The sequence below is a fragment of the Propithecus coquereli genome, unplaced genomic scaffold (genome assembly GCF_000956105.1).
Source record: "Propithecus coquereli isolate 6110/MARCELLA unplaced genomic scaffold, Pcoq_1.0 Scaffold49, whole genome shotgun sequence".
NCBI classification, from domain to species: Eukaryota; Metazoa; Chordata; class Mammalia; order Primates; family Indriidae; genus Propithecus; species Propithecus coquereli.
In genome coordinates, this window is record NW_012150729.1 from 239,552 (window position 1) to 252,517 (window position 12,966).

At 43.8% G+C, this 12,966-nt stretch overlaps 1 protein-coding gene across 2 annotated transcripts in view; it reads left to right on the top strand.

Annotated features, from left to right (window-relative positions):
• The window catches only part of TANC1 (tetratricopeptide repeat, ankyrin repeat and coiled-coil containing 1), a 226,127-nt gene that overhangs the window by 149,413 nt on the left and 63,748 nt on the right, over positions 1-12,966 (top strand). The window contains exons 6-7 of one of the 2 annotated variants that reach the window (XM_012655855.1): positions 3,151-3,281; positions 4,361-4,547. In XM_012655855.1, coding sequence (XP_012511309.1) covers positions 3,151-3,281; positions 4,361-4,547 — 318 coding nt within the window. The remainder of the gene's footprint in view (positions 1-3,150; positions 3,282-4,360; positions 4,548-12,966) is intronic. The other variant, XM_012655856.1, reaches the window with a different exon arrangement.

Below are 12,966 nucleotides of genomic sequence, written 5' to 3' on the forward strand. Positions count from 1 at the left end.
GTCAGATGGAGTGTGAATAGCTGAAGAGGCAGGCAGGACGTGATGTAAGAACTTCCTTTTGCCTTTTCCCATGTGGTTATCTTTGCACAATGGTGTGATTTCGAGGGTTCCATGAAAATGTTACGGGGAGGAATATCACTCTCCACTTACCTAATGGATTCCACAGAGGATGAGGCCAGTTATTCTCTCAACTCCAAATATACCCATCATAAATTCTTTGGATATTTAAATCTGTGAAATGTAAAGTGTTAAGAAATGAGATCTTTTTTCTCTCCAGCCCTTATCCTACTAGTATTGGGTAAGATATGCCCATTATCAATATGTGATTTAATATTATATGAATGAAAATAAACTATAGTAACCCATTAGAATTTGATTTGGAGGTCATTCTGGAGTAATAGCTTAAAGAATATCATCAGTTCAAATCTCAGTGTCTGGTGAAAATCTGTGGAAGTAGACATGCGTTTCCACTTCACAATGTATGAATGTGAGTTCCCGAGCAACTCTTCTCTCCCGGGATGTCCCTGTCACGCTTCACCTAGGGCTCCTTCTGCCAGAATGAAAAGTTCAGTGTGAGAAGGTTCTGTGCATTAGGGAAGGAGAGATTCAGACAGCTTGATATGGATTAAGGAATTCAGACTTAAGGGGACCTTTTAAGGGAAAGGTCACTTGGATGACATCTTAGACGGGACAATAATACAAAAGACAGTTGGGGAAGCCTTTGGCAGAAATAAAATTGCAGTGGCTTCACGGATGCAAAAACTGAAGTAGAGAACTTCTGTCATTCATCCCGAACCCCGGTAGGGGTTGAGAACTTTGGTCACAGCAAAGTGCAGGTTGAACAGTTAAGAGAACGGTTAATGATGAATTTGGGTGACTCTTTTCAACTCTGCCATTAAACCTGGAATCTATACTGCTCCCCAACTTATCCGGAGTGGGAGAGGTTTGGATGAGTAAGTTGTTTTTGAATTTTTTAAAAATGAAAACCTTGAGAACTGGGGTATCTGTCTGCAGACACAGTGCAGAGGCGGCAGTGACAGCTGGGGGTGTGGTCGTCCCCCTGCTGCACGGAGGACCTACACAGGTCCCGGTCTTCCAGCAAGTTCCATGTGAGCTGCAGGCTGTGGCCTTGTTTGTTGTCTGGCGAATGTTGTGGGGCCTGCGCAGCTGCTGCCAACTGGGAGCAGTTTCTGGCTCTTTCCCCAGCGTGTTTCAGGTTGAACCAGAAGCGGGGCGTTCTGGGGCATAGTCACAATTGGGTAGCAGTATGGAGATTGTTTCGAAAGGAAAGGGGCCCGTGGAGTAGGGAAACTGCTGAGATCCTCCCCTCACCCACTTCTTCCCCTTCGCTCTGCGTCTGTGTCCTGTCCCCTCCCTCTAGTCCAGCTGCCACCTCAGATAAAGGAGCTGCCCTGCCTGCGCCTGGGGCTGAGCAAGGGGGCAGGGCTGGCGAGAGGACTCTGAGTGGTTCAGCCCTGGGCGTGCCTGGGTTGTGCTGATTCGGTTTGCTTCCCACCCTCCATTCCCAAATGCCTATCTACCTTGAGAATCAAAATGTGGTTGGAGGTGGGAAGGGACCTTCTGTAGAGCAGCCTTGGTGTGTGGTCGACCCACCCTGGGGTGGCTCCCTTCTCAGTTGGCTGGGGACCATTGCCCCGTTGTATTGTGAGTTTAACGCACAGGATCCAGAGACATCCAGGCTCTTTTAACCCAGAACAATGGAGCCTTGGTTACCCTGCCCCTGCAGTTTTCTAGAGCAAACTAAAAACATCCAAGCTGGCAAACTGTTCTTCTCACCCCAAACATTGGGAGCTTTTGAGAGCAAGCCGGGGTGGGGTGCTTTTCTTGAAGATAAGGGCAGCCTAGCTCCCTCCCTGGTAGCTGCCATCCTGGGCCCATGACTTAGCAAAACTGATATGTAAGTGGGGATAATATAGGTGGTCTTCTCAAAAACTGTGCTTATTTAGACTTCGGTGGTTCCTTACAAAAGGCAAAGTTAGCATTGAACCTTGTTAGTGATATTGTAGCTCAAAGGTAACATCACTGTGTGCTTCTTTCCTTATTTTGTTTTTCTAAAACCCTTACCCATTATTTGCAGATTTCCACATCTAGGCAGAATAGCTTCATGTATGTATGAGTCTAGGTACCTAGACTATTAACAAAAAAAGAGCCAAATGTTGAGTAACTGTATTACCGGTTGCATATTGTTCTTTGCTTTGTACGTTTTTTCATCCCCCTGATGGATGCTGATTTTAAAATGTGAAAGAAGTGTTAGAATGATGTGGATATCATTTTATTTGTCAACCATAATTAAGTACCCTTAGGCTTTTATATACAAGGTTAACTTCCAACTCTACATTTGATTCAAAGACAACAGTAAAATTCTCTTACGTGCAAAAAGCCAGATGACCAACCTCAGGGAGAACCTGAGAAAGGCCGGGCTTCCCAGCATTACTTGGAACATTCTGAGAATATAGCCTGGTTTTTCTCCATTTCTGCATGGACAGCAGTATGTTACTGGGTCCTGTCTCTTGGGTGTGTTTCGCTAGTATTTTAAACCTTTGTTTTTCAACATGGATTCTCAATGATTGACCCCTGTCGAAATCCCGATTTTGACTTTCACTGATGTGGGATGAGCACAGCAAGTCTTCCACTGATGTCACTCCCCGATCTTGCCTAACGAGAGCTCGGATTTCAGTTTTACCCCAACATCTGTAACCTGGGTCTCTGCCAGCATGCCCCTTGGGTTTTACTTTATTTCAGCCTCCTGTGGTCATTGGCCACACCATGTGTTTTGAGGGTAAAATGAAGGATAGATGGGCCTTTTCTTACCCAAACTGGTGTCTGAAGTCCCCGTTTTTCATGTGACATGGAAATAGGAATTGCTGTCAGATAACAATACCGGACTTTTCTGGTTCAGGTCAAATATTTTACCCTTTACATTTGGAGTTTCTCTTGTACTGTTTTCTTAACCTGTCACAGCCTCTTAATTAGAATGTATTGCTAAAGGACAGGCCGCATTGTCAAACTTTGTGCGTTTTATAAAAATACACAAAAGCACCAGACAAGCAGCTGTAGTGCGAACTCATCCAGATGGGAAACTGAAATTCCCCAGAGGGGCATCTTCATTGTTGTCTTTCTTTGTTCCAGAAGCAAAGGCCGATAATGAACCGAGCTGTTCGCCGGCAGCTCAAGAACTGTTGACAAGGCTGGGATTTTTACTGGGAGAAGGGATCCCGAGTGCCACACACATAACCATTGAAGACAAAAATGAAACCATGGTAATGCCCGAGGAAGACACTGCATTTCATACCTGTTCAGAGGACAAACAAAGTGATAACCATCTTCTCCCCCTCCTTGAGTGGGGAAGTCATTGTTTGGTCAAATGAGTTCTGGGCTATTGTGTATTAAAATTTATTTCAACAATTTGGTTCTGGGTTTTTGCAGGAGGGAGGTGGGGAGAAGCAGAAGGAAGCAGAACTTAAGAAAATGTCCACATTAACCTTCTAGTGAGCACCTGGAGAATAGTGGCTGAATGAATTAAAGGGGCTAAAAGAATCCCTTCATAATGATACTAGTACTTTATAGCACCATTCTTCTCATCTGGCTGCTTTAGTATATGCTTTCCTGTGCTTTTTTAGCTGCTGATATTTTGGAGGGTCAGTGGGGTGAGGAAAAGATTTATAGGAGATGAGACAGAGACAAAATAAGATGAGATCAAATGGATCAGCTACCAAGAGAGCACTGCCTCCCCCGCTCCGGGGAGTAGCTACGCAGCACGCCCGCTGCCACTTCGAAGATGTGTGTGCTTGAATAGCAATAAGAGGCTGGAGCTTCTACCCCCCGCGAGGAGCTCTGTGAGAGAGGGTGTCCTGCGTTGATTGAGGCTGCAGTGGTGACCAGTCTCCTTCCCCTGATTGCAGAGCCCATAAATCTTTAGGAATTGAATCAGGTCGTGGTGCTCATGAAACATTACAAAAACAGAGTTCCCAGGTTTTCCGTACAGGGGTCAAATAACCCATTTGTCTTCTGCAGACTTTAAATGAGAGGAAATCTCTGCCTGTTTGCCATGTCTGTTTTACAAATGTGCATTCTCAATAAATTATTGCTAAGACTGCCCTTTTAATAAAAAAAGATCACAAAGGAGGAGAACAAAACAAAGATATTTCTCTTAAAATTTGAAAGATCATATATGTATATATCCATATATCTATGTCTGTGCATATGTATTTCCCTAGATTTCAAAAACTGTCTTCCACTTTGCTGTTTTAAGTTTTATTGTTTTAGTGTCAAAAACAAAAGCATGTGTTGGAGACTCCTGTGTAAGCCGTGCTAACTCCTCCTTCCCTTCGTCTTGCAGTGCACAGCTCTGAGCCAAGGCATTAGTCCTTGCTCCACACTAACAAGCAGCACCGCATCTCCTAGCACCGATAGCCCCTGCTCAACCTTGAATAGCTGTGTCAGCAAGACGGCAGCCAACAAAAGTCCCTGTGAGACCGTTAGCAGCCCTAGTTCCACCCTGGAAAGCAAGGACAGTGGAATTATAGGTAAGAAGCACACAGCTCGGTAATGTAATGGCTTGATGCTCGTCAACCAGAGCACTCACCAGGCACTTCCTAAGAGGGTTTTAGCATGGACTGTGAAGGTCAATCTGCCGGGGCCTGTTCTTTGCAAAAAAAAAAAAAAAAAAATTCTTTTCAGAGGGCACTGATCCATGTGTAGCTGAGAGAATGAAGCATCGGCTTTTACGTTCTTTGATGTTTACTTTGTAACACTCAGCTCCTTTAGTTAAAATTTTTTTTTTTTTTAATTTTTCCAGATCAGATCTGGCTTGTGAAGTTACAAAGAATCTTCCCTCCTCACTAATCAGTTCCATTTGCTGAACATCAGGACCCACTGGGGCACAGAGTAGGGCAGTGGAATCCCTGCATATTAAGAAGTCTTCCTAGCCTGATCTCAAGGTCACCTGTTTCCCTGACAACAGTTCAGGTGTATGTTTTCTAAGGTTTCTTACAATGGTATCTGACCACTGTCGAGGCCAGAATTTTATAAGGATGCCCTCCCTAAGGCCCCACACCCCCAGAATAGGTGTGGTTGTCCTGAACCAAGGGCCAGGAGACTAGGGTTCTAGTCCTGACTCTGAGGCCGATTTGCTAGGTGACTCAAGCAACATTTGGCTTTTTTTTCCACATTTCTTTCCTCCTCTAGAAAATTAAGGATTTTGATTAATTTAGTAGTTTCCAGTCCCAGGTGTACATTAGAATCATCCAGGGAATTTAAGAGTCCTTATTTTCACCTGCTATCCCAGACAGACCACAGCTATGTTTCTGCGAGTGAGCTCAGGCACCGGTGTGTCTCAGGTCTCCAGCTTGGTGCCTTTCAGATAACGGACCAGTGGACCCCTGCAGGCGATTGTTCAGGCCTTCCTCTGCTCTGAGATTATATTGCAATTTCACAGTGGAACTCTTCTGAACAATTTAGCTCCTTCCCTTTTGCTGAGTTACCCACATGTCTTTGAGGGATATTTTATGTTTTATTATGGACTGGACACCACTTCCACGTTAATATGTAATCAAGTGGAATGAATGGCATTTGAGCTCCTTATTTTCTTTAGTCACCTGCAATTTCTTTTAAGTGTAATTTGAAAAACCAAGTTGCAAGTTCATCCAGTTTGTACTTTGGAGGTAGCCCCCAGAAGTTCCGTGAGATTCCTGGGAATGGTTGTGGGCTATCTGGTGTAGACCTCACTATAGCTTTGAGAGGGGCCCCTGAGCTTAAGGAATGCTGCTTCTTGCCTCAATTTTCACTTGGATCAGAATCTTTAGTGGATTTTTGTTTTATTTTGCTTTAATTGCTTTCTTGAGGTAAAATTCTCCTACTATAGTATTCACCCATTTAAACCATTGGATGGTTTTTAGTGTATTGAAAGTTGTGTGGCCTCCACCATATCTGATTTTAGAACATTTTCATCATCCCAAAAAGAAACCTTACGCCCATTAGAAGTCAACTCTACATCCTACCCTTACCCTCTACCTACCACCTCCGAGCTCCCCAGCCCTAGTCAACCAATAATCTGCTTTCCTGTCTATGGATTAGCTTATTCTGGACAGAGCATATAAATGGTGGCAGAGTTTTGTGTAGCAAATTTAAATTCTTTACACTTGGCTTGAAGGCCTTCCAATGAGCTTATTCTGCTAATTCCCCATTCTCATCTTACCTTGCTTCCCCAGTTGCTATTTAGTCTAGTTCAGCTAATTTTTTCCAGCATTACTTCTGTTCTCATTCTTTCTGAGCTATCCACCATTGATAGATCTTTGTTATTAATTCTGAGATATCCAGATGACTTTATTGACAGCCTTCTTAGCTCTTCTGAAATTTCATCTCCTCTGGGGAATTTATCTATCTTCCTTCAAGGATGTGGCCAGTGCTACTTTTTTGGGGGGCGGGGCGGGCAGGCCTTTTCTTTTTATTATATGTTCTGTCCATTGGCATTACATGCCTCTGATTGTAACCAAATCAGTTTTTTGTTTTGACAGAAACTTTCAGTCACAGAGAACCACCCATTCATTTATTTCTCTTCTCTCTCTCAGTGAGACACAATGCTATGATTTTTAAAGAATTCTAAACAGGAAAGAGGTACTGGTTTGGCTTTTTGTATTGTCAATGAAAGATTGAGCTGCGGAGGCTCTTAATTAGTATTTGATTTAATATATAGTCCTACCCAACCCCAGACTTATTAGTCCCCCTGTTATGTGCTCCCCCTGGTGCCTCAATATTTTCCTTCAATGTATGTATTTTTGTTCTATTTAATTTTGTCTCTATATAGACAGGGGTGTGTCATTATTCCAGCTCTCTTGGGTTCTTTGCACAGTGTTGGGGATGAGAAAATTGTTGCATTGAGGGAGGATACATTTGGTTTGTTTGTAAAGAAGCTATGCAGGATTCACGTTCCATGTTGCCTTTGTCAAACCTTTTAATGTCCATGTTTTAAGCTCTGCTTTGATGACAAAGTAGTACATTTCATGTCATCGAGGCTGCCCTTTGTTCATTGGCTCAAGCCAACATGTCGCCTGAACTCAACTGAACTTGAAAAGTGGCGACAACTGAGATGAAAGCAGGAGGAATTAGGAGAAGTGGCTGGGGAGGCCCCCTCTCTGGAGATCGTGCTTCCCACTGCATTAGCTGTTCCCCTGTGGGGTGCAAGGACTGTAGGTGGGATGAGAGGGAAGCACCATGCTGGTGACAACGTTCCTCTGTTCTCTCTTCTTCCACGACCTGCAGAATTAGAACCTCTTGCCAAGGGACACACTGGAGGTGTGGTAGGGAGGAGAAGGAAAAGAAGCAAGAATTTCCTCTCCAGGCAGATGTTAGCCACAGGTCTTTGAAGAGGCAGGCATGGTGGGGCCAGAGGGGGAAGGAGCTTCCTCTTAAATCAATACAGGGTGTGCTGGTTCCATTGCTTCTTAACAGAGCAGGTATCTATGACTCAGTTATGGTTCTGTGATTGCTAGGGTGAGGGGTGTGCCTTTTTCCGTCTGAAGAACATGCCTGTTTTTATAAGGTGTAGCCTGGGAACAGCAGCTTTGGGGCATCTTAAATGTTCGATAAAGTATTCAAGAGCACTGTGATCCTAGTGAGCTGAGATGAAGGTAAGATACCTTGGCTTTCTGCTTTGGAAGACCTGGCAGTAGCTTGCAAAATAGGCCGGTAAGGATTCATGTTCCAGATTACATAGGGCCTGGAGAAGGGAGGAAGAGGCTTTCTCTTTAATTTTCCATTTTAAATAGTTTAAAGTTTGTCAACCAGTAGCGCCGGGGTTGGGATGGCAAAGGCTTTGGGGGTGGGCTGGCACAAAATGCACAGCTGCCGTGGCATTATGAGGCTCAAACCAGGGGTCCATGTACAGTATTAGCACAGTTTATTTAGGGCATTTGGGGAAATTTCAAACGGTGCTAACCCATCCTTTAAAATTCCTGAGCCTCTCCTTGCTATTTAAGCTGATTTCTGTCACGTTGATTATATTTAATCTAAATATTTTTGCCCAACAGATGCAAGGACAGGAAGCTTGTGTTCCTACATGCCCGGGCAGCCCTCTGAGGGCTGCGCAGGGCGCCCTGCCTGTGTTCTGTTTCCACTGCTAAGGAGCAGAAAGGGCAGACTAGTGACCGTTAGAAGAATTTATTGGGTCCCTTCCAGTCTTTCTCTAAGTGGACCCTCCCCAACCCGTTTCAACTGAATTATGTTATCTAGACGGGAGTCCCACTTTATCCTATTTCAGAAGGTCCAAGTTCTTCTGACAAAAATGTCTTTAAAATATAATAATTCTGTCATGTAGAAATACTGTCTAAGCTGGATGGGATTCACTGAATTGCCTGTTAATGTCTTTTTCTTATTAAGTAAAGTTCCTTACCCTTTGCATAATAAAATCATTGGCATTACTAGAAGTTAGTGTCTGATTTTTAAATTTGCAATGTGGAAATCTTCTAAATGTGAAACCCAGCTGTACTTAATCACCATAAAATAGCTTTCAGTTACTTGCTTTGAAAAGAAAAACTTTGAAAGAAAAACTTTGTGTAAAGAAGTGTACTTTTGAAGGTGTTTCCTCTTGTGTCTGAGAAAACATTTTTCCATAATGACATTCCTTTGACTATAACCTTGCTTCCAGCTGTTACACATGGAAAGTATAAGCTGTATTAATCACAGTTTAGAAAAAAATAAAGTGTGTATGTTCATTGGAATGTATGAAAACCAATCTGATTTTTTAAAAAAGCATCACTAAAAATAGTGGGTTTTAAAGTACTTTTTAAGTTGGGCGCAGTGGGTCACACCTGTAATCCTAGCACTTTGGGAGGTCGAGGCGGGAGGATTGCTTGAGTCCAGGAGCTTGAGACCAGATTGAGCCAGAGCGAGACCCTGTCTCTACAAAAAAATATAAAAATTAGCCAGGTGTGGTGATGTGCGCCTGTGGTCCTAGCTGCTTGGGAGGCTGAGGCAGGTGGATTGCTTGAGCCGGGGGGGGACGCCAAGTGGACGGCAGCCACCTCTCCCAGACTCGGTGTGTCTCCCACCCTGAGCAGATGTGCTGTCCATCTGCCCGGCTCCCCACCCCTGAGCTGGCAGGCGTGAGCCACCACATTCCACCAGGCTAGGGAGCCGTCAGGATGATTAAGTGCTCAGAATTCCAGCCCTTCCCGCCACCTTTCCCTTTTCTTTCCTTGTGCTTGCCTGTGTTTTCCTCTTGTTCAGTTCGAAGCAGGGAGGCAGGTATAAATTTAGACAGGAGAATACCTTTGCAGAAACATTTCTCCTGCAAAAGTGCCTTGTGGTAAAATATTAGACATTTGGTTAGCATCCTTCCGGTGCTTGCTAGAGTTTGATAATATTTGTTTTTCTGCCCAGTTGCTTAGGAAGTTAGGAAAATATCCTGGGCTGACTTTTATCTTCCTTGGACTCTCTCATACCTCCTGCTAGGCTTGTAAAATTAAAGTGCTTCCAGAGGTGGCTTTACACCTTTTATTTCCGGGAGTTTGTGTCCTAAGGGAGATTATCAGATGCAGAGCCACACAAAGATGAATTAATTGTAATTTATTTTCGTTTTTGACTTGTTGTAAATCCTGCCCTTTTGATTTTATGCTAATGCTGCTTTGTTGCCACCTGTACTACCCTGCTTGCTACTAAATTGAAATGCTTTGAAATTGATTTGGTAATAACTATTTAGAGTGTTTCAAATCTGGGTTAATATTCATTTTGCTACATTGCCTGCAATTTAAAAAATCATCCTTAATTATAGAAGCCTTTTTTAAATCTCTTGGGTGAAGGAGGAAAATTTTTCTTTACATATATAATTCAGTAATATACTTGAATGTGGGAAAGAAATCCTTGATGATGATTTGCTGCACTTTTATTCAGAACAATTGGATTCTTCAGGCTGTTCCGTTAGTGTAGCAAGCATTTATTGGCACCTACTGTGTACGAGGAGCTCATCTAGTACTGGGATAGTAAAGATAAGGCACAGTGTCTATTGTCAAAACTTGTCCACCTGGGGGACTACAAGATGGTCTCCTGCCCTGTGGAGAGTCTGAGCAAGTTGTCAGTTGCTGAGAAGAGTTTAAAACATGGCAGTGATTGACACCTCTGATGAAGGGCGTATGCTGGTAGGTGCATAATGATACCAACCACTACTAGTGCCTTGAATTCTTTGCCAAAGTCTGGAACTCCGTGGTGTCATTGGTCTGTGTCAGAAGCTCCAGTGTCTCTGCCTTCAGCGTACAAGTTATGTGAAACTTTGCCAAAACACCGTGCAGTGTGCTTTTGCTGGAAAACTTCATGTTTAAATCCTCAAGCTTTTCTCTGGAGACTATTCTCTGCTGTGTCAGACTGAGTTGGGCAGTATGGCTGAGCAAGGTGGGTCCCATTCTCCCCCTCCTGCGCCACCCTGCCCCCAGCTATTCCTCTAGGTGTTTCCACAATCAAAGGGCCTGATGAATGTGACTGAAAAGGCATGGCTCGGGTCCCTGGCCTCGCTGCATGTCATAGCAGAGCACACATTGCGCAACACCGGGGAGCATTGAGCTGGAGATTTGGTACAGAGATCTGGCTGTCATGGCCCGATCCCAGCGTGCGAGGCCAGAAGGGGAGCAGAGCTGTGTGGCACATTGGACAGGGCTGGCCAGAAGTGCCAAGCTGTCGTTCTGCAGTGGGTGCAGAAGGAGAAGCCAGAAAGCCCCCTGGAGCCAAAGGTTACTGGAGCACCCCACCTGGGACGTTCTGGTTGGCATTCCAAGGGAGGCAGCTTGAGTGTCTTCACTGGACCCCTCTGCTTACTGGGCAGGGAGAGGTTAAAGCTGTGACTACAGGTGAGCCAGGGACCCTGTTCTGTGTGTGGTTCGTTAGTTGGCAGGTGGGGTGAGGCGGGGTGGGGAGAGAAGTGCAGTCTGGCATTTCTGGCAGAAAAGCTTAAGGCAGGCTGGTCTCATTCCTGTGGTCTTTGCCTTTGTCACTCAGGGAAATCCAAAATACAGCCTGGCAGCCTCAGCAACTGTCGGGGTGAGGCGTGAGTGCACCGGAGAGGAGCACAGCCTCCTGCCAGGTCAAGAGGACTGGAGGATTCTTCGCATTGCTGCCCCGACTTGCCTCTTTGATTTTTTGTGATTTTGGAGTTCCTTTGCTGCAGTGAAACTTAATTTTCTAAAGTTGTTAATCAACAGAGGCAGTTTCAACAGTAGCTGGATTTTCCTTTTTTATTCACTTCTTCCCTTCTCCTGCTTTTGTAGGCAACCATTATGTTCTTCTCTTGTTTGATCTTTAATTCATTGGTCCAATGTTTTAAATTCTTCCTGTCAAACATTAAACTGAATATAGAGGTTAAAAAATGTTGGGTTTTTTTAAGCGCCACTTTAATTTTCTTGAGTTGTATGGGGAGGAGAATGTTCTTGAGTACTCAGGATATATGGGGCACTTTATATACATCCTCACATCTAATTTTCTACACAACCCGAGGAAGGACAAGACTCTATAGAGCCCTCATTTGGAAAATGAGGACTACATCAGACTATCTAAGGAGTGCGTGAAGAAAATTTCAATTTCTGGGCTTTTTTCTGATTGTTTCAAAATGTATATTTTTGTGTGTTTTATATTATAATAAATTAGGGTAGCATATGTACATAATTTAGAAATACATGTATTTGGGATGCGTGCCCCAAATTTTCTGTTAACTAGTATGGCATGATCAGAATAGTATAGAGCACCTTTCTGGAATACAGCACGACTTGGGGCGTTCTGGGGCTTTGCTGTCCATAGGGCTGTTCCGGGGATTCAGTGAGTGGAAATACGACAAAGGTTAGAGCCTGGCATGTAGTAAACACTGTTATATTCACCTTAGCCACTACCATTGTTGTTTCCTCCCTGGTGAATTAGAAATGCTCACAAATAGACATTTAGTAAACCAAGATTTTTCTTTTTCGGTGAAGGGATGAGTTGGGGAAAGGAAATAGGAGCAAGAGAAAAGATGCAGTCAGCAGTCAGGTGCGTAAGATTTTATTCATTTGTCTTCTAAGTGGGCAGAAAGTTTTAAGTTTCCTAGTAGCCAGTGGAAAGAGAGAAATGCAATCAAATATAGAAGGTGATGCTTGTAAAGACAAAAATGTACCTGTTCCTGGTACCAGGTCCAGAGAGACATACCTCCTCCTCAAAAGGGGAGAAGCCAAGGTTTACACCCAAGCCCCTCTCACTTTTCACCTCTTATCTTGCCTGTAGCTCAAAGAGAATTCTGCTCTGTGTGGCATATATTCGATATCATTGGCTCTTAGCTCCTGAACATTTCTGGACTAACATGGTAGGCAGTTTAGCTTTCTTCTTAATGTTCTTTTAAACCTATGACTTGATTTCGATCCCACCAAACTAACCTTCAAGATCCTGGACCTATACTGATTTTTTGTTATTGACTCTTTCAAGTGTACATTCAACATAGAACCTTCAGAAGTCAAAGAGGAGGTTTTAAAAATTTGGCGAGGAGAAGAAAGAATACAGTCTTATTTCAGAGCCTCACATAGCAAAACACTGGATGACTTTTTAACGACGCAGACTCATGAACTGCAAACTATTTTTTAGCCATGTGTACTTAAAAGAACTCCTTTCCATGTAGAGCACTGTGCAAGCAAAGAGTCTTTTAAAAATACACAGTATGTACAGTCAGAGTATTGGCGTTGGATATACCACTAACCATGCATGTGCTGTGTGTGTGAGAGGATCAATTTCCCCGAATCTGTTTTAGTACCTATAAAGGGAGGTTGGTGGTTCTCAGCCTGTCTACCTCCTTTCACAGTTGTGGTGATTGGGTATTTGCCCTAGTATATCAAGAAAGTACTCTGGAAGTATTCCAGCCTTGGTACTAGTACAGAGAAAGAAAAGACCCTGCCCCTGGGGCTAAAAGGAATTTTCAGCCTGCGTGGAGAGTCAGAAATAGCA